Source organism: Heloderma suspectum, chromosome 1, assembly GCF_057233095.1.
Source record: "Heloderma suspectum isolate Gila_16-S chromosome 1, 16-S_ref, whole genome shotgun sequence".
Taxonomy (NCBI): Eukaryota; Metazoa; Chordata; class Lepidosauria; order Squamata; family Helodermatidae; genus Heloderma; species Heloderma suspectum.
This window is the reverse complement of record NC_139458.1, coordinates 380,791,233-380,809,845: the sequence shown is the minus strand read 5'-3', so window position 1 is coordinate 380,809,845 and position 18,613 is coordinate 380,791,233. Positions and strand designations below refer to the sequence as shown.

Genomic DNA, 18,613 nt, shown 5'->3' with positions numbered 1-18,613 from the left:
TAGCATAACAGTGCTATTAGAGAAGACATACTGTTGAATTTGTTTAGTTACATAAACTTATTTAACTTGTGACTGGTTGGTAACATATCACTCTTTGATATGTTACTAACGCATGAATTCACACATGCCATTTAAGTACCACTAGTCATGCCAAGCTGGCCGAAGTCAATTTCCCTTTCATTTTTGCAAACGTTAGACAAACTGAGTTTAAAGTAGTTGTTTCCCATCTTTGACCACCAGTGGAATTCCATCTTTATTTTTGATCCATCTATTAGCACTATTAGTTCAGCCAGGAGTTATGCAGGGCTACAGTCACCTAACGCATTGTCCTCAAAGACCACAATCAGCAACCTGGTGATTCCCAAGTCTCCTACAAAACACCATATGGGAACCACTGTCCTAATCATAGCATATTATTTAGGTAACCAAAGGAATAAAGATACCTTGAACTTTCAAGCCTTATCCACAGATTGAAAAGATATACTGGCCTAGCCCCATTACATGGCTACATTATCATAGCCTCAGCAACACACATACATGCTGAACGTATCCTTGCAACCACGCTGACTACCTGGGGAATGCAACCATATAGAACAGTGCGGTGATGGCTACAGATTAAGCCCCTGTTCTTGTCTGGTTTCACTCCCCGTGCAAGAGACCTCAAAATCATGGGGACAGAGGGATAGCTCGTGAGACTAGGCTTATTCCCACTGAATGGGGAGGAAAAGGACCACTTTCCAGAGGCTGTTCCCATTCTGTGCCATGGGGTCGAAGGGAGAAGGGAAGGCCCTTGTTACAAATCCTTCAGATCAAGGTCTTACGTTCAGGTACTCAACGGGCTTGGTGACATTGAACTTGTCCATAGTGGTGATGATGATGGCAGGAGTGGTGAGGAAGAAGAGCAGGAGGAAGAGCACCACATTGATAATCAGGCAGCGGATCCACCAGATGAAGCCACGAATGGACAGATGTTCCCTGAAGGGGAGACAAAGTGAAGAACCAATGGAAGTACAGTAGTACCCAGTCTAGTTCTGGAGGCATTGTCTGGACTTTGGAAAACTCTGGAGACCAATCTAGTCCTCTTCATGGCTAAATTCCCTTTACAATACCCTGTTATCAAATAGTGTACCCCCAAAGAAGCCTATGCCCCCAAGAAGCCTATGCTCAACCCAACGCTGCAGGAGAAGACTCCCTTGCTCTGGGCCCCATATCTTCCAGACACAGTCCTCTGTGAAGCCCATGCCCAGATGGTGACGTCCCCTTTTAGGCCACGGATGGGCCTAAAGAATTTCAGTTTACCAGTAAATGTTCTGAGGGTCGGGCGCATACGACACTGTCCAGTTGGAGATGTGGAGAGGTTCACTGCAGGAGGAGGCCCTGGGCTCCCCACGGCACTTGCAGCCCTGACACTTGCATGCATTGAAGTCTTTAAGGATTCTGGAAGGAGGAGGAGGAGAGGGAAGAGATGAGGATTTCCCTGGAGAAAGGTCAGAGCAATGTGGCAACTGTTCTTGCCCCATGGAAATATTTTACTAGCCACAACTAGAACTCTGTCTTTGGGTGGGGGTGGGGGGGAGAGACAGACTAAAGGGGGATATGATAGAGGTTTAGAAAATTATGAACAGCCTGGAGAGACACGCACGCACGCACACACACACGCACACATACACACAAACTCAATTTTACCCAATGAAATTGATTGGAAACAGGATCAGAAAAGACAACAGGAAGAATAATGGAGCTGGAAGTGACCATGGAAGCCATCTAGTCCAGTTGTGCATAACTGATGTATGGAATTTCCTATCATAAGAGGTGGTAGCATAGACGGCTTTAAAGAACAGTTGGGAGAATTCCATGGAGGACAGGCATATCAAAGGCCATTATCTATGAGTGCTAAATAAAACCTGTCCTTTCAGAGGCAGTAACACTTCAATTGCCTGATTATGGTAATTGCCAGTTGTTCCTGGATTGTGAGTCTCCCAGGGACCTTGGGTTGACCATTGCTGGACTGGGTGGACCTTGACCTGATCCAGCAAGGCAATTCATTTGCTTTTATGTTCTCTCTCTCTCTCTCTTTCTCTGCTATCCCTTCCTGCCAACTAAATGATGCTTGTCCACCCGGAACTCCCGGCACTCACATGGCTGTAATGGCCTCATTATGGAAGGTGACAAAGGCCATGCCCAATGGCTTCTCGTTCACTTTCTCCTTTTCCTTCTTGTAGTCCTCTTTCAGCTTTTCCTCCAGTTTGGTGTAATACTCCATGGCTTCCACCTAGCCAAGTACACACAAAGTCAGAGCATGAGTCCTATAGCCCAAGGATCACTTCGAACTATTGGGTGCCCTACGTTCATGAAGCAATGTCTCACTTCTGCAGGATCTGCAACTGCCCAGAACACGGGAACAAACCCTGGTAATCGGAACGAGCCTCTTGATGTTTCGCTTTCACAATCTTCTGAGCGCTAAAGAGTTAGTGCAGGATAGGTTTTGGACTAGGGGCTCATTTGCATAGCCTTGGACAAGTCACAGTCTCCCAGCCTAATCTAACCCATTGGGCTGTTGTGAGTATAATACTCCAGATGGCCAATGGGAGTTGCAGTCTAGCAACTTCTGGAGGGCCACAGGTTCCCCAAGCCCTGTGCTACTTCTCAGTAACATTCTTCAGCCCTCTGTCATTCCCTGGTCCCTCCTCCGCACCTCTTCGCAGCCTTTGATAGCACAACAGCAGAGATGACCACAGGGCTTGGGGTTGATCATGGATGGGGTGTTCTCCTTGGTTTGCAAGTTGGTAAAGTAAATCTTCCCACGCTCTGCCTTTTTTCTGAAATGAAGGAATGCAGGAGAATGGGAAGCTCAGCAAAGCTAGCACTGGCAATCACAAGACCGAGCAACCTATTTAGGGCATGGAAGGAAGGCAGCATGCAGAAGGTCAGCTGTGTTTGCGCAGGTGTCTCTTATAGGAGATTCATGAAAACAATCCACATGGTTTCCAGCCAGTCAACAGAAGAAGCTGGCTTAAGGGCTTCCATTAATGCATGGCACCCTGGTGGACCCCACTTTGCCACAAGGGGTCAACCTTCCTGAAAACAGCAATGTCAGAAGGATAAGAGCCAGGATGTCTCCAGGCATGGGAAAACTCATTTGTGGGACTGGATAGGATTCAGGAAATACAGCCCCCACCCCGCACCCCCCCTGCCACAGAGTTGCTGTGATGGCTAGAAAAGCAGCTAAGCCTTTAGTGACATAAGTCAACTAATAAAACCCTCTCCCCCTTGTGGGGGTGGTTGGGAGGTCTAACCGTTAAGATTACTGAAGACTAGGTAAAGAAAAGCATATGGGCCCACAGTAGCCATATAGTTCATTCCTGCCCCATTTTGTCTTGTCCCTCGCCAACATCTTAATGGCTCCTGGGTCATGGGTCCATCCCTCACAGAGCTTTGCCTATTATCACCACTCAGTCTGGACTAGGTTTTTTTTTGCTGTTCCAGTCTTAGGCTTCCCTGTATGGGTCTCAGCCAATGCTGCCCATTTCTAATGTCTGCCTCCTCTAACTCCAGTCCAGTACCACGTCACCTGCTTCCCGCTCTTTTTATCCTGATGTTGTCCATCGCCGCCACCACCCTTGCCCTGCACCCTTAACCACTGCTGCCCCGATCCTGGGTTTTGTTACCAAGGGTGCTGGGACCGGATGTGGTGTTGTGCTGCATAGCGGACTAGCCTATGCATCTCACTTGTGCAGCTCTCCTTGCTTGCATCGTGCCACAGCCCCCTCCCCGCTCCCACACAAGGTTCCAGACTCTACCTCTCTGCGTCAAGGAACATCAGCCTGGCCACGTCATAGCAGGGGCGTGCCTCCAGCACCGTGCAATTTGCATAGGCCTCCCTGCAATCAGGAAGACAGCAAAAACAACAACGACAGAGGCTCATTAGAAACCTGCAGGATAAGCAAAACCTGCAGGATACTGGCTCAGGTCCTACTCACTGAACAACGTGGAAGCTGCCCCTGTGGCCCTGGATAGGAAGGCATCTTCTACTTCTGGCTTTGGAAAGTTCCCTGCTACTACATGCGGAGGCTGTGAAGGTGACACATCTCCATTTAAGGCATCCCTTTATTGCAGGGGAGGGGAAACTGTGGCACTCTAGATGCTGTTGGGCTACACTCCCCATCATCCATGATCGCTGGCCATGCTGGCTGGGGCTGATGGGAGTTGGAGTCCTAACTACATCTGGAGAGCCACAGGTTCCCCACCTCTATTTTATTGGATTCGGCCACAGAAATGTCTATGGAAAAGGCCAGCGGTGAATTTTCTCTCTGTCAGAGAAGGGTGGAGCAGAATGTGAAAGAATCCAGGCAGCATGACTCACTCAAAATGCTTCTTGATCTTTTCAGGTTCAGCATACTTTGAGATGCCGTTGATGAAGAGAGTTCGTTTCACCTGGGACAGACAAGAGGCAAGGAACAAGTGAGCACGGCCTCAGAACCCATCCTGAGCTCATTCGCAGCTGCAGCAAAGGATGGAGGCTACCCCTAAGCTTGTGCAACTGAAATAAGTGCACATTTCCCCCCATTACTCCTGCCTCCCCTTCCTGTTTCCCCTAAGCTGAATGGTTGGATTTGAAGTCCCTTGGAGAGGGGAACCTGTCCTCCTGTCCTCTGTAAAGCACCAGGCACAGTGATGGCAATATATAAATAATAGTAAAATAAAAGTAGTAGTAGTAGTAGTAGTAGTAGTAGTAATTGTAATAATGATGACGATGCCCGGGTTGGTGCTGAGGTGGTAAGAAAAGTGCTCATGTTGGGGCAAGGTTCTGGTCCTGTAGTTTCAGAGATACCTTGCCTCATATAATGGGGAAGTAGTAATTAAAAAAGAAAAAGCAACGCCAGGACAATATAAAACCAAATGGTTAAAAGCAACCACAATGGCTGGAAAAAGTATGATATGAAGTTCTGAAGACCAACGTTTCCAAAGCCAGTCAATAGATACCACAAATGCAAAAAAGGGCACCAAGAGCCACCCCGCCACCCCGGAAGGCTTTAATTCGCAGCAGCGGGACGCCTAACGCTAGCAGTGCCTGTGGGCTAGAGCATGATGTCGCGCCAATGAGGGTGGCCTATGAGCTGTCCTTGCTTGCCCCAGCTGTTATCCTGACTGGGCAGGGGGAAACACAGGTAAGCAGGAGCTACACGAAGGAAAGGGAGGAGGTGGCCGACACGCCCGGACAGATGCTGGGCTGGACTTACCAAGTCATCCTCCTTGTAACGCATCTTGGAGGTGTGGCGGCGCATGCTGTACACAGTCAGCAACAGGTACAAGAAGGCAAAGGACGTGTGCAGCCACAAAAGGTTATTCCTGTCGCAAGGTAAAGGATAATACCTGATACCGACCTCTGCTAGAGTGTATCTGCAGCTGCACCCTGGGCCAGCCCGCTCGGCCAAATGCCAATCCGCGTGCCTCCCGGATAATCTTCCCTTCAATAATATGAATCGCTCCCTCCTTTTTCAAACACCATCTCTCGATGGCAATCTCATACTCACCCCGAATTCAAGTTAGCAATAGTTGTTCTGCCAAAGCTGTAGGGGTTGTTCTCTGTCAAGAAACAGATAGAGAAACATGAATCAGATGCCATCCAAGGATTTATTTAGAATTTTTTAACTCTGCTGTGATCACAAAATAATTTGTAATAAATAATGCATCGTAAGGCAAAACAGCAGATATCTACTATTACTGAATACTTTGGAGTTCTCCATATTGTCCCACTGATGCGCCATCCTTCTTCATTCAGGGACTATTTGTTTACATCTGCTGGAGTTCCTCCAAAGATTCCAGTTCCACCCTTGACAATTTCATCTGAGTTATCTCATGGATTATTGAAACGGACAAATGACAAGACAAACTTCAATGCTGTTATTGAATGCTCCAGGACACTAGCAGAAGATGAACAAAATACTTCTTGCCCCAAACACCTCTGCAAGTACTAATGCTACCTGGCACTGCTGGGAGGCTGCTGCACAGAAGGCACCTCTTGTTTAAGATGGTATTTGACTAGCTGTCTGTGTGTGTGGAAGGGCAGGCTTAAGGTAGTGGTAGAACTTCTGACAGAGTCAAGCTGACTTCTCCCTTTCTCTAGCTGCTGGGCTCTGACAGTTATCCTCTAGGTTTCCAGAAAAATTAACACATCAGATAAGGATAACAAGAGAGACAGAAACTTGTGACAAATGTATTGAGATATGGTTTCCTTCTATAGCATATGTTAATAAGGATTCTAGGAGAAGAGGTCCTCCTAATACAGAATGTGAACTCTGGAAAGACATTTTCTACACTGATCTTGGAACAACTTTCTCTGTACCGATATGTGGTTATATTCTGAACCATATTGTACTTTGTTTAACTGTTTATAATAAAAATTCTATTTTAAAAAAGGAAGAAAGAAAAGAAGAGAAAAAGACCAACAAGAAAGCTGAGGGCAGCACAGAGGAATCCTTGCGACATGAGGGAGAAGTGCACGCAAAATCTGACAACATTCCTTAAAATCCAATTCCGTCAATGGTTCTGTTTGGTGAACTCTGACCATCTTGCTGAGCACAGGGAATGTTCCCTGGCCTACAACCCCACGTTGCCTGGTGAGGAACAAGGGGCTTGTGAGAAGCCATCCAAAACTCTCAAAGCCATAGCACTTGCAAGTGAGGGCTGCAACAAAATGTTGCAGGGTAGACTGCTCCTGTTCAGGGTTCCAGTCAGCTAGCCATGCCCCCTCCACGATACTCTATTCTATTCCCCACCACGCTGTTTCCCATTCCACCTCTGCAACCATCAGTCATCATTCCGTACCCATTCAGCATGCTCAACCCTCACTGGGTTGTTGTCCTAAATATTTTTTGTACTTCAGTAAACCCTGAAAAAACTTGGTTTTTCCCAAGCCTGCTGATCTCTTTGCACTGACCTTTAGTGCAAAGATACACATGTTCAGGCTACTTAAGGACTGGCACACGGAGAATTAATTGCTATTAGTATATATGAGTGGTGGGGAACCTGTAGTTGTTGGGACTATAACTCCCATCATACTTGACCACTGGCCATGCTGGCTGGGGGTGAAGGAAGATGGTCCAAAAACATTTGGAAGGCCCAAAGATTCCTCAGTATATGATTTCTCTTCATGCTCACTGCTTCCTTTCAACTCAGCACTCCCAAGCTGCCCTGCTGTGTAACGACAAACTCTTTGAGGTAGGAAGATGTGCTCATGTGTTGGACTGAACTCCCACCTTTCCCAGCTTGCTGGGAATGATGGAATTTGCTGTCCAACATGTCTGAAGGAGTTGCAGTCCAACACATTTGAAGGGTAGCCAGGTTGGGGAAGTCTGGAATAGTCTATATTCCCTTTGTCCTCCTCAGCCAGCACTCAGATGAGGGGGTTTCAGCACCGAGTGCGCTTGTCTAATTCTCCTCCAGCAGAGCTAGTAATAAAATGCTACCCACTTACCTAGCAGGTCCCCTGAGAAGTTCACTGGCAGCACGATGCCCACTGAGAGGACACCCACGGCCACCAACAGTCCAATGATGTGCCGCTGGAAGGAGAGGTAATGGACTGCGTCAGCTCCACACTTGTCCCGGATCTCATCGTCCCTGGAAAGGAATGGAAAGGTGAAGAGGTACTGGCTAGCTAGAGGAATCATGGGACAAGTTGTGATGCACACCCAAATGTCAGGCCAACAAATCATAGAATAGTAGGGTTGGAAGGGGCCTATAAGACCATTGAGTCCAACCCCCTGCTCGATGCAGGAATCGAAGTCAAAGCATCCCTGACAGATGGCTGTCCAGCTTCATCTTGAATGCCTCTAGTGTGGGAGAGCCCGTTACCTCCCTATGAGGTAATGCCATGAGTGCTGCCATGAGTAACAGGAGCTCCCTTCTTTGATTCTTGTCCTTTCTGGAACAGGCAATTCACCTCTCCTTTTGCAACCAATCCCAAAAGTTATCGTCTCTCAATGCATAGGATGGGGTAGAAGAAGCGCCATCAGACTGATGGCCCCCTAGCAGACAGAGCAAATACCATAAGATGGCAACAGTTCTAAAGATGGAACAGGAGGGTACAGCGGACCATGGTAGAGAATGTTGTGTCCGCCGGATCTCCATTTCCCTTTCTGTTTTGTGTCTGGTATACAGGTGTCTGGTATGCATCCCTGGTTTTCAGATGTGGGGCGGTTGGCATAGTCCTAGACAGAGCCCTGAGAATTAAAACAGCTTCTAGAGCTCACCCCTGGCTCAAATTAGAAGTTGCTCTAAGTATTAGGTTCCTCCTATGTTGGGAAGAGTACAGGCTGTTAAATAATTAGGTATGAAAGGTGTTGTAAAATACAATCTTTTTTATTGTACCAGCTTCAGTTTGCATAGGAGAACGTGAGGTTTTGAGTTACAGAGAGTTCATCTATCAAAGAACTCTTCAGTAGAGGGAAACTGGCTGATAGTCCTCTGTAGGAACTCCCAAGCTTGTATACCTGTGCATTAAAGGAAGGTAAAATATATCAAATAATGTGTTTCCAGCTATCTGCAACATTGGGCATACATGCCTAGAAATAAGTCCCACTGAACTAGCAAGCATGCATTAGATTGCACTGCGAGGGTATCTTTTAAGAAACCGGTTTTAAGCTTCTGCAAGACAAGACCTCTGTACTGCAATGTTTACACTTTAACCTTAACACACAGTACAGTTTGTTTAAGGTGGCCTTCCTGAACCCGAAGCCCTCCAGATGTTTTGGACTACAACTCCCATGCTGGCTGGGGCTGATGGGAGTGGAGCTGGGGAAGGCTGGTTTAAGCAGTTTTCACCTACAGACTTCTTAAAAGCTGAATATCAATATAACATCTTTACCTGTGATTCTTTGTTATTTGGTTATTGACAAGTAAATAAAAATACTGATTTTCGGGCTTTGCATATAGTGTATCAGGCGCTGGGGAATGGTGTGACCTAAATCAGATTCTTCTTTGTTTTCAGATGTCACCAGGTATGCCCTAATTCACCAGTCTTTATCTTCACCCCAGTGCTTTTAGCTCCTCTATGCCATTCATATGAATGCACGACATCCCTGTTTCATTGCACAGTTATTGCTCCTTTTTCTTCACCCATTTCTCACTTTTGGTTCCATATACCTGATCATCCCCCACCTTTAGAAAGGGGAGTGACAGAACTAATCCTGTATAGTTTGAAAAGTATAGATGAAACTCTTTGAAAGTGACCTTAATCGAAATTTGGAAATGTGTGGAAATTCCTCATCTGGCATCCCTAGGGCTGAACATATAGCAAGGCCTTTACTGCCAAAGAATGGGAAAATCAAAACAAAATCCATCAGGGCTTTGTCAATTTGTAGAGAGGGGATTTGGACATGGATCATTCTTCATTAAGGAGAAGTTGTGAACTGTCCCTAAATGCATTTTCATCTCAAACAACAGAGAGCTCATCTTGGCTGGGAACTGCTAAATTAGCCTTCCTTAGCCTGATGCCCTGCAGATGTCTTGGACTACAACCCCCATCATCTGGGGATGATGGGGGCTGTAGTTCAACACATCTGCAAGGTGCCAGGCTGGGGAAGGTGGCTCTATACCGAAGTGTCCATAAATTGCAATAGATAACTTACTTTATCCTGAAGATCGCTGTCAACCAGGAGCAGAAGCCCTGCGTAGAGGCAAAACAAGCCCAAGTTAACTCAGATTTCACGACCCAACAACAAACCATGGGTTCTCTTCCTGGGTTGTTCATGGTTAACAATCCATAGTTAAACCATACTTCAGGGTTCACACATAACAACAACCGATGTTTCAACAATAATCCACGATTCAACAGCAACCCATACTCAAGCCATACTCTGGGTTGTTGATACATGTGAACTAGGCCATTGTCTCTGTGGAGCTGTCAAGCAAGGCATGGGGTAACAGCATCTCCCTGTTATTAGTTCCCTGCACCTGGTATTCAAAGCTATACTGCCCTGGAACATGGAAGTTCCATTTAGGTGTCATGGCTGATAGAAAGGGACTATCGTGGAAGGAGGTGCAGGTAGGAGGAGCTGGGGGGTTGCCCAAGGGAAGATGAGGTATTAATATCTTGGTATTGTAGATGGGAAACCTCTTCCCTCCTGCAACTTTTTGGAGGCACTGGCACCCCTGCTAGGCTGATAACAGGCCTTTAGAGTGGTAGAGATGGGGTTAGATTTTTTTTGCCTGTTTTGGTTTATGTTGTCTGCTGTCCCCTGCATTTTTCCAATTGTTTAGTTTGTTATATTTTATCAGTGTGCTGCTTTTGATTGGCTTTTTTGCATCTTGCTGTGAGCTGGCTTGACATCCTCATGCTGAGGCAGAAAGGAAGGATGTAAATGTTTTTAATAAACGAACATTAGGGGGCTTTGGCCACCGTATTCCACCATCCTGGATCCCTGCCCTGTGAGCTTGGTTCAAGAGTCATTGCCATTCCTTCACTTCATAGTCTATAAGCAAGGGACGCCATGCGAAAACCCTGGGTTCTCTTTTGCCGCCACTCACATTGTCTCTTTGGTCGAAGTCCACAGAGCTGGAGACAGAAGTGAGGCGCTCATAACGATCATGGCTATCAGAATGCAGGGCAGATGCCACACTGGAATGACAGAGGAGACAGTTATTCAGAGGCTCAGAAGAGTGTGGAGGATGAAAATCCAGAAGGTCAGAGTAGTTATCGCAAGCCAGTTTGCCCCAGGCGAGATGAAGAGAAAACTTCCAGAGAAACCAGAGAAAAAAAGGTAAGAGAGAAAAGCTGTTAACAGAGAGCACCCCTCTTTTTCCCTTCGCTCTGATCCAATGCAAACCTATCTACTATAAAGCCAAGGTAGTGGGCTCCATTGAAGCAGAGAGTGCCTTGGGTTCCAGCATGGGCATCTGTGATGCTTGCTGAGGGCTGCTTCATAGGGCTCTGTACGCTACATTAAACAATCAACATTCTGCAACCAGAAAAACGGAATTCTGTAAGTGCATAGATTTTCACAATGTACACAAAATTACATGACTTTTATTAATTTATATAATTTTGCATTTTTTAAACATTTTTTGGCATCATTTATTCTGCTCTTGCTAGTCATGGCATGTGGCAAAAAACTGTGGAGGCATAGAAGCACTGTCCTCAACAAATGGAATCTAACACAGCCATCTCTGGGATTTCAGCAGACATCAGCCAGGTTGCATTTTCAGCCTATCTTAGCAGCCATAAGGGCTAGAAACGTTTTAGTTAAAATGTTTTGAGGAAGCTACTATCTGTATCCAGTGCCACAGTTTACGTGCTGCACTCCTGCAAAATCATGGCATACACATCGCCCCGCTTCTGAATCACAATTTCCTGCATAGAGATTACTTGTGCAGCAGCTGCCCAATCCGTGTGCTTGTGGCAGAAAATGCATACTGCATTTCATACATTCCAGGATATGGCCATTTTCAGGGGGAAAGGCAACTTATGAAGGAGCTCCTAGTGCCCGTAGGGAAGCTGTCATCTTTCAGCCTGATATGCATTTGCTGTGAGGCTAAAAAAAAGAGATACAACTTGTAAAGCATTTTTATAGATCAATAAGGGCTCCTAAAATAAATGGCAATTCCAATTTTAGAAAAAGTCATTTGTGACTAAGAGAAAGAGAGGGGCTTCCGTTCTCCAGATTGCTCAGACACTACAAGGCCTCATCAGCAACGCCAGAAGAATTCAGGCACCACCAATGCGCCGCATGCATAGGACAAAAGTGACCCATGGGTGTCCGCCACCTACTCCACAGCCAAACTTGCACATATCAGCAAGGAGACACAAGGAGAAAAGATGAGAAAGGTGAAGTCTGTCTCAAAAGGAGATGAGGAAACAAGAGGAATGCGAATTAACAACAGGTCAGCTGTGAGGGCCTGCAGTTTCCTTCTTGTGATACAACAGCAGGGAAGTTTCCTATGAAATTATTCAAAGACAACAGGCACACGCATGCGCACACAGTCCCAAGAAATAAAGAAACCTCACCCCCCACAAATACAAGGGAGAGACATTTAACCTAAGGAACCGTGCTATACTAGCCATGCTACAGGCTAGTATAGAGTGCCAAATAATGTGGGTCAAGAAAGGAACGAGTTAGTGCAAAACCTTTCCGTTAACTATGGAAGTTCGGCCAGAATAGCCACAGATGGTGGCTGTTTCAAATCTATAGGAATTTATGAGTTGGAAATTCAGCTTGTACATCTTTTCTGGATGATGCAGCTAGTGAGCATCAAACTAAATTACTGTGCGCATAATGCTGGTTTCGTATGTATGCAGCATCCAATGCATTATTAAAAAGAGATTTCTGCCCTCTTTATTAATGATTGTTACTGTGATTAGCTCCTACCTCCACATGAACTATGTACTCTATCAGTCCTGAGGATCAGAAATGGGATTTTTATTATGAAGCTGAAATCCTCAAGATACTGTGCTTAGTACTAGACCTTACATAAGGAAACAGCAGAGGATGAACATAATTATTTCCAGAGTCCCTGAAATTGGTGTCTTCAGAGTGCTTTTTAAAGGGCTTGTCCAGATGGAGCCTGCTGTGGAGACCAAGAGCACCAAAATAATGCTTTTGAACAGGTGTGGGCAACTTGTGACCCTCCAGATGTTTTGGCCTATAGTAACTCCTACTGGAACTTGAGCACGCTCCGGGAGAGAGCGGAGGACAGGAAGGCCTGGCATGCTATGGTCCATGGGGCCACAAAGAGTCGGACACGACTTAACGACTGAACAACAACTCCTACTGGCCCTAGTCAGCCTAGCCAATGGGGAGGAATGATGGGAGCTGTAGGCCAAAACATCTGGAGCACCACAAGATGCCCACCCCTGTTCTCGATGCTGGTGGGCTGCTTTAGTCCATGTTGGGTCTTGCCAGTCTATGTGACAAGAGACCAGTCTGGGGCCAATATAGGAAGCTCACACTTTTGAGCACAGTGGTGTCCTGAGGGAGAAATATTGTCCTTTCTATGCAACCTCCTGTGCAGGAGGCCACTGTTGGGATGACCCTTAAGAGTACTACAGGATCTTGAAGGCACAACTCTCTAGTCGGCCAAACACACATACTAGAGTGGTGCTGCTTGCTTGCCGTAGCATGTTCTGTGTGCTGCTGCTATTATTATTATTGCATTTATATCCCACTTTTTTTCATCTTGCAAGGAACCCAAGGCGGCTTATATGGTCCTCCTCCTCTCCATTTTATGCTCACAACAACCCTGTGAGGTAGGTTAGGCTGGCAGTCAGCGACTGGCCCAAAGTCACCCTGTGAGCCTCATGGCCCGAGTGGGTAGTAGCACCCAGATCACCCCAGTCCTAGTCCAACACTTGAACCACTACACCACACTGGCTATAACAACATTTTTTAACCAGTCCATCTGGATCTTCAAGGATGGCTGAAGGTTAGCAAGAGAGTTTTTAAGGCAAGACTCTGCATAAATCTGGATGGTCAATGTGGATTTGGCTGTGGCTAGTGAAGTGTAGATAGCTACTAACCACTATTCTAGATTAGTCCAGGTTTATGCAGATATGACCTATGGTGAGGTACATGATGTTAAATTCTTGTTCCCAATATTAACCAAACCCCCTCTCTAAACACCCCAATACTTTCATCTCCAGTTCAAAATATTCCAAAACAGATGGATTTATTGTGTTAACCCATAACATTATCTACTCTTCCTAAAAAGAGAATAGCAAACATAACAAAAACACTTGCCGTTAAGTAATGGATTTCCATCAGGCTACATCGTAACCTCTCAAAAGAGATTTCAGGTTTGGCTTGGGTTGTGATTTCTGCTTCATAATGCTGAAATTGGATTGAACTTTTTAAGTTCAGGCCCTTTGGGACTCTGCTTTGGGGAAGAGGAAGAATTGACAGAATTGGCAATAGGTATGGTTTGAGGGAAAGGGGTTTTCCCCAGTTTATTTATAACTCTGAAGATCTTGTGTATGAGGAGCTTTGAATCCTAGCTAGGTATAAGTGAAAATCTGCAAACTTAAAATGCTTCCCGACAGCTTATAGTACCAGGAGTTAGCACATGTGTGGCCAGCCTGTGGCACAGAGAGGAGTTTGTGGCATTTCTTCTAACAGAAGTCATGTCAGCATGGCAACAGCATGGAGTCGGGCCTACACTGCTTCCTGTTCCCTGGTTCATAAGAATAGGGGCAACACACCTTTGAGCCCTAAATGGGGCTGCATCTTTATTATAGAGTGTGCTCCTGTGGCACTAACCGTAGCGCTTTCCAGAAAGACTGGCCGCCAGTCTTTGACCAGTTTCAAGCCCCCAAATGCTGATCAGGATGGGGATCATGCAGCCTTCCCTCTCTCTAACCCCCTGAATACTCATTCTGAGGAACAGTGACTTGCCTATGCATTTCTATGTACATTTGCACTGCAACACATACACAAAAAGTGAACATAGAAAGGGGGAAAAGGCCACAAGGGAGCGCCAGAGGGTAGCATGTTGCCAGGCAGACTGATTTTACTAGTGGATTGGGTGCTGTGTGATGTAAGAAGTGGCAATGTGGGTGTGAATCACAGTGGGACTGAACAATCCCCAGACCTGTCTAAGAGGGGGTGAGCACCCAGCTCCTGAAGAGTAATCATAAATGGCTGGCATTTCATAGTCTGGGGAAGGAAACCTTTCACCAAATCTGACCAGAGGTGGAAAACAGACTTTGTTTTATGACTAATTGTGCAATGTCCTAAGCTGCTCATGACTGGAACCTGTCCTTTCCCATTTGATGCCATTTCCGCTGCTCACTTTGGTATCCATTCTATATTCCCATCAAATTTATAAATGGGTGCCCCCCCCCCCAGGTTTATGGAACGATCTCCCCAACAAGGGCTGCCTGGTGCCAGGATTGTCACCTTTCCAGCGCCAGGTTTAAACTGCCCTCTTCTCTCAGGCATTTGGCAGCATATAACGAGTCCTTTTGATCAGGTCCTGGATGTCTCTGGCTGATGGTTTTAAATTGTTTTAGATGTCTATTGCTGTCGTGTGTACTATCTATTTTATATCCTTACGTGAGTGGTTTTCTACTTGAGGTAACGTATTTTAATGGTTTTTAATATCAGTGAACTGCCCAGAGAGCTTCGGCTATGAGGCAGAATAGAAACATAATAAATGAAATAAGCAGGTGTGAAAGTAGGTGTAGAGGGGCTGTAACGGGCAGTAAAGACAGAAATGAATAAAGAGATGCACACACAGAGAACATTAAGGCAACCAAAGGCTTTTGTGTGGTGAAACTGCCAGAATGTGCCACTGGACAGCCAGGAAATTCTATACAGGGAAATATGCTCCGGGACAACAGTACTGGCACTCCCAGAGCTTAACAGCTACTAGGCTGGGCCTCTTGTTTTAAGTTATTTATTATTTAATTTATATCCCACCCTTTTTCCTCTTGCAAGGGACCCATGGCGGCTTACATAGTCTTCCTGCTCTCCATTTTGTCCTCAGAACAACCCTGTGAGGTAGGTTAGGCTGAGAGTGAGTGAGAGGCCCAAAGTCACCCAGTGAGCTTCATGGCTGAGCAGGGGTTAGAAACCGGGTTTCTCAAGTTGCAGTCCAACACTCCACCCACGACACCACACTGGCTTATGTAGGACTGAAGGCTCAACACTAGAGTCTGCTTTTCCAGTGCTGGGATTCCCTCCTGGGATATGTGAAGTTATGACAATGAATGCCGCTACGCTCAGAGGACGTCTCATTCCTCACCAAGTAAATACAACCAGTTCCAAAATGGCTGGTAGGTGCCCCACTGCCAGGAGCCCCTTGGCGCTGCTGCTCCCCCTTTTTTTGCTCTCGTCACCTGCTCGCTCTCCCATCCTCTGGGCCCAGAGAAGTTGAGCTGGCGAGTCGTTACTGCCGTGAGGAGGAGGGGCAGCCCCCCCACCCGCCCCCCCACTGGCTTGATCACACTCACCCCATCCCCAGTGGTGCAGCTAGGGGTGGGCCGTGGGGCCAAAGTCCAGGGGCCTGCAGCCCAGCCCTCTCCCCAAATGACCACCCAGAAAGTGGTAGCTGATCAGGGCCACAGAAGCATGCTCCATTTTATTCCTGTAGTCATGATGGTGCTATGACTGAAGTGAGTTTAAAATATAAAACTGCACATGCCAAGAGTATTTTTTTAAAATCAGGGTTGGGAACAGTTTTTTTTTTCGCTCTAACACATTAGGAGTGTAGAAGTGGTTGTAAAGCAAGGAACGGCAGCAGTGGGGAGGGGGCAGAAGAGAACTGTAAGTTGTGTGCTTTACAACTTAAGTAATACATCTAAAGGGAGCCCCCATAAGATCATAAAGTCTAGGGTCAACATCAACCTAGCTGTACCACCGCCTCTCCCTGGCAAATGAGAAACTGGCTGCAACGGTGGTGGTGATGAGATGCTGCCCCAGGTTCCAAAACTGAGCCCATCGTGCCCAACCTCCCACCTAACCTGGAGCCAAGATCCTGGCTTCCAGGCAGGTTTGAGCCTCAAACACAGTGGAGGCTGGTGGCGCCAATGTCAGTGGGGTGGTGAGTCCGCTCTGGGTTTCAGTCAAAACTCTAAAGGAGCTATCCAAGGTACAGAAGCATTTTATATAGCTCCTTTAGAGTTCTGACTGACACCAGGAGCGGATTCACTGCCCCACTGATATCGGCGCCACCAGTCTGTACTGTCACACTGATGTACTGGGTTTGCCTATACCTGCCATATCCTAAGACATTTTGTGCTCAAGGTGGGAAATCCAAATTTTGCCCTCCTGTAGTAAAACAGACAAAATGACTGACCCTTTGGTTCCCTTTAGCAACACCCAAACCACACTCTGCCTCCTGGCAGGGCTGAACCCCTGACGTCCCAGTTTGTTCCTGATCAGAAAATAAAGCTATAAGGCCTGGGATATACATGGTAATGAACCGTTACCAGTTTCATGGCATGGGTGGCCAGGAACAGGCTCTTGAATACTAAGTGTTCTCAAGGGAACAGAGATCCCAAGAGCCTAGTTTATCAGCTACTTGGGCTCCTGCATGAGGCAGCACAGAGGGCAGAGAAGGCTTAAAGCAGAAGATAACAAATGTTTCCATCTGGCGAAAGTGGAAGCAGAATTTCCCAGGAGATATCTGATCTCTTCCACTTCCTGCCAACCAAGCCGTCAGAAGTCAAAGCAACTGCAGTGCTTTCCTGGGCCTCCCAAGGCCTGTTTAGCAGGGCTGCTTTCTCTCCCAAAGAAAGCAGGCAGGATCTCTCCCAGTACGAGCCTTGAGCACAGCAGTGCTAGCTGTTGAGAACTTTGCAGGAGGAAGGTCACAGACAGTTCATACCAAAATCACACTGAGCACAAAAGGGCATTGTGTGCAAGAATAGGATGCAAAATGGTATCAGGCAGGGCTGGGCAGACTTCAGGCTTGTGAAATCTACTATTTTTTCCAAGATTCACCAGCTGGAGCCAGGTGCAAAAACCAGATGCTTAGAAATGAAGAACGTTGAGCCCAGGAATGGGTTTTGAGTAATGAAGCTGAATGGCTCTCACAGTCCTTCCACACAAAACCCCACTCCTGGTTACCTCAAGCTGTCTTCATTTCAGCAGTATGATTTAGGATGGGAGGGGCATTATGCTGTTGCTGCTATTGTTAAACAATGAGGAGTAAGAAATCCTTGCTGATCTACTTCTGATCACCCAAAGATCTCCCAGTAGATCCAGATAAACTTTCTGCCCACCCCTGGTGTAAGGGGCTCTGCTCTTCCCTCTCTGGTGGACAGGAGTCAGTTTCAGTCATCACAAGGACACCTCCCTCTCACAAACAGTGCATAAGAAGGTATAGTTTATTCATATTTCTATATCATTATGAATAATTAGTGCCTGAATTTGTTTACTTTACTGTTTCCTTCCCATCCTAGATTGTAGCCTGTAGGTAAGGACTATCCTTTAAAAAATAAATACATCTTCGTACAGCACCTAGAAAACCTTAGGCATAACGAACAACAAGATTCCGCAAGCGTTGCATTTCAGCTATTTTCTGGCTGCTTTTTAAACCTCTAGCTCCCCGTTGCACCAGAGATGGGTCCTGCTGGTGTGCGTCAGATTTCGATATTGCCCATAAAGTGTGGAGAACATAGTCATGTATAAATACGTCTGGGGAGCCTAGCTTAAGGAAGTTTCCAGAGGTAAGCACACATATAAAGGTGTCATCCATACTTTGTTTGTTAGCTGTGGGAAATACTGGCACTGCTGCTATACATACAGTAAACCTACTTGCTGCCTAAAATGTGGAGCTCTGCTGTTGTTTTTGCTTGTGTTCTTTGATAGGTAGAGGGTGCATGATGGCAGGGGAGTGGGGTAGCCATTCAGAGTTCCATAGTATGATGTTGGGTAGGATTTTTTAAAATCATGGTTAAACACACAATAAAATACATACTTTGCTAGCGTCATGGCAAAAGGGAAGCCCTGTACCATGCTACTTGTGCTCTCTAATACAGAGCTCACATTTGAGATATGTGCTAAGGCCACAGGCAGTATGTAAGAACGCAAGAACAACCCTGCTGGATTAAACTGAAAGCCTACCTAATCGACCACCCCTCCTACAGTGGCCAACTAGGTGCCTATGAAAAGCCCAC

The 18,613-nt window shown here is 46.4% G+C and overlaps 1 protein-coding gene across 4 annotated transcripts in view; it reads right to left on the bottom strand.

The window, feature by feature from the left end:
* Positions 1 to 18,613, bottom strand: part of TMEM63B (transmembrane protein 63B) — a 115,203-nt gene that overhangs the window by 27,493 nt on the left and 69,097 nt on the right. For all 4 annotated transcript variants that reach the window (XM_084828462.1, XM_084828463.1, XM_084828465.1 and 1 more), the window contains 11 exons: positions 10,528 to 10,618; positions 9,630 to 9,667; positions 7,478 to 7,620; positions 5,535 to 5,586; positions 5,241 to 5,349; positions 4,364 to 4,434; positions 3,801 to 3,881; positions 2,696 to 2,819; positions 2,139 to 2,272; positions 1,300 to 1,437; positions 822 to 975 (listed from right to left, as the gene is read on the bottom strand). In XM_084828462.1, coding sequence (XP_084684588.1) covers positions 822 to 975; positions 1,300 to 1,437; positions 2,139 to 2,272; positions 2,696 to 2,819; positions 3,801 to 3,881; positions 4,364 to 4,434; positions 5,241 to 5,349; positions 5,535 to 5,586; positions 7,478 to 7,620; positions 9,630 to 9,667; positions 10,528 to 10,618 — 1,135 coding nt within the window. The remainder of the gene's footprint in view (positions 1 to 821; positions 976 to 1,299; positions 1,438 to 2,138; positions 2,273 to 2,695; positions 2,820 to 3,800; positions 3,882 to 4,363; positions 4,435 to 5,240; positions 5,350 to 5,534; positions 5,587 to 7,477; positions 7,621 to 9,629; positions 9,668 to 10,527; positions 10,619 to 18,613) is intronic.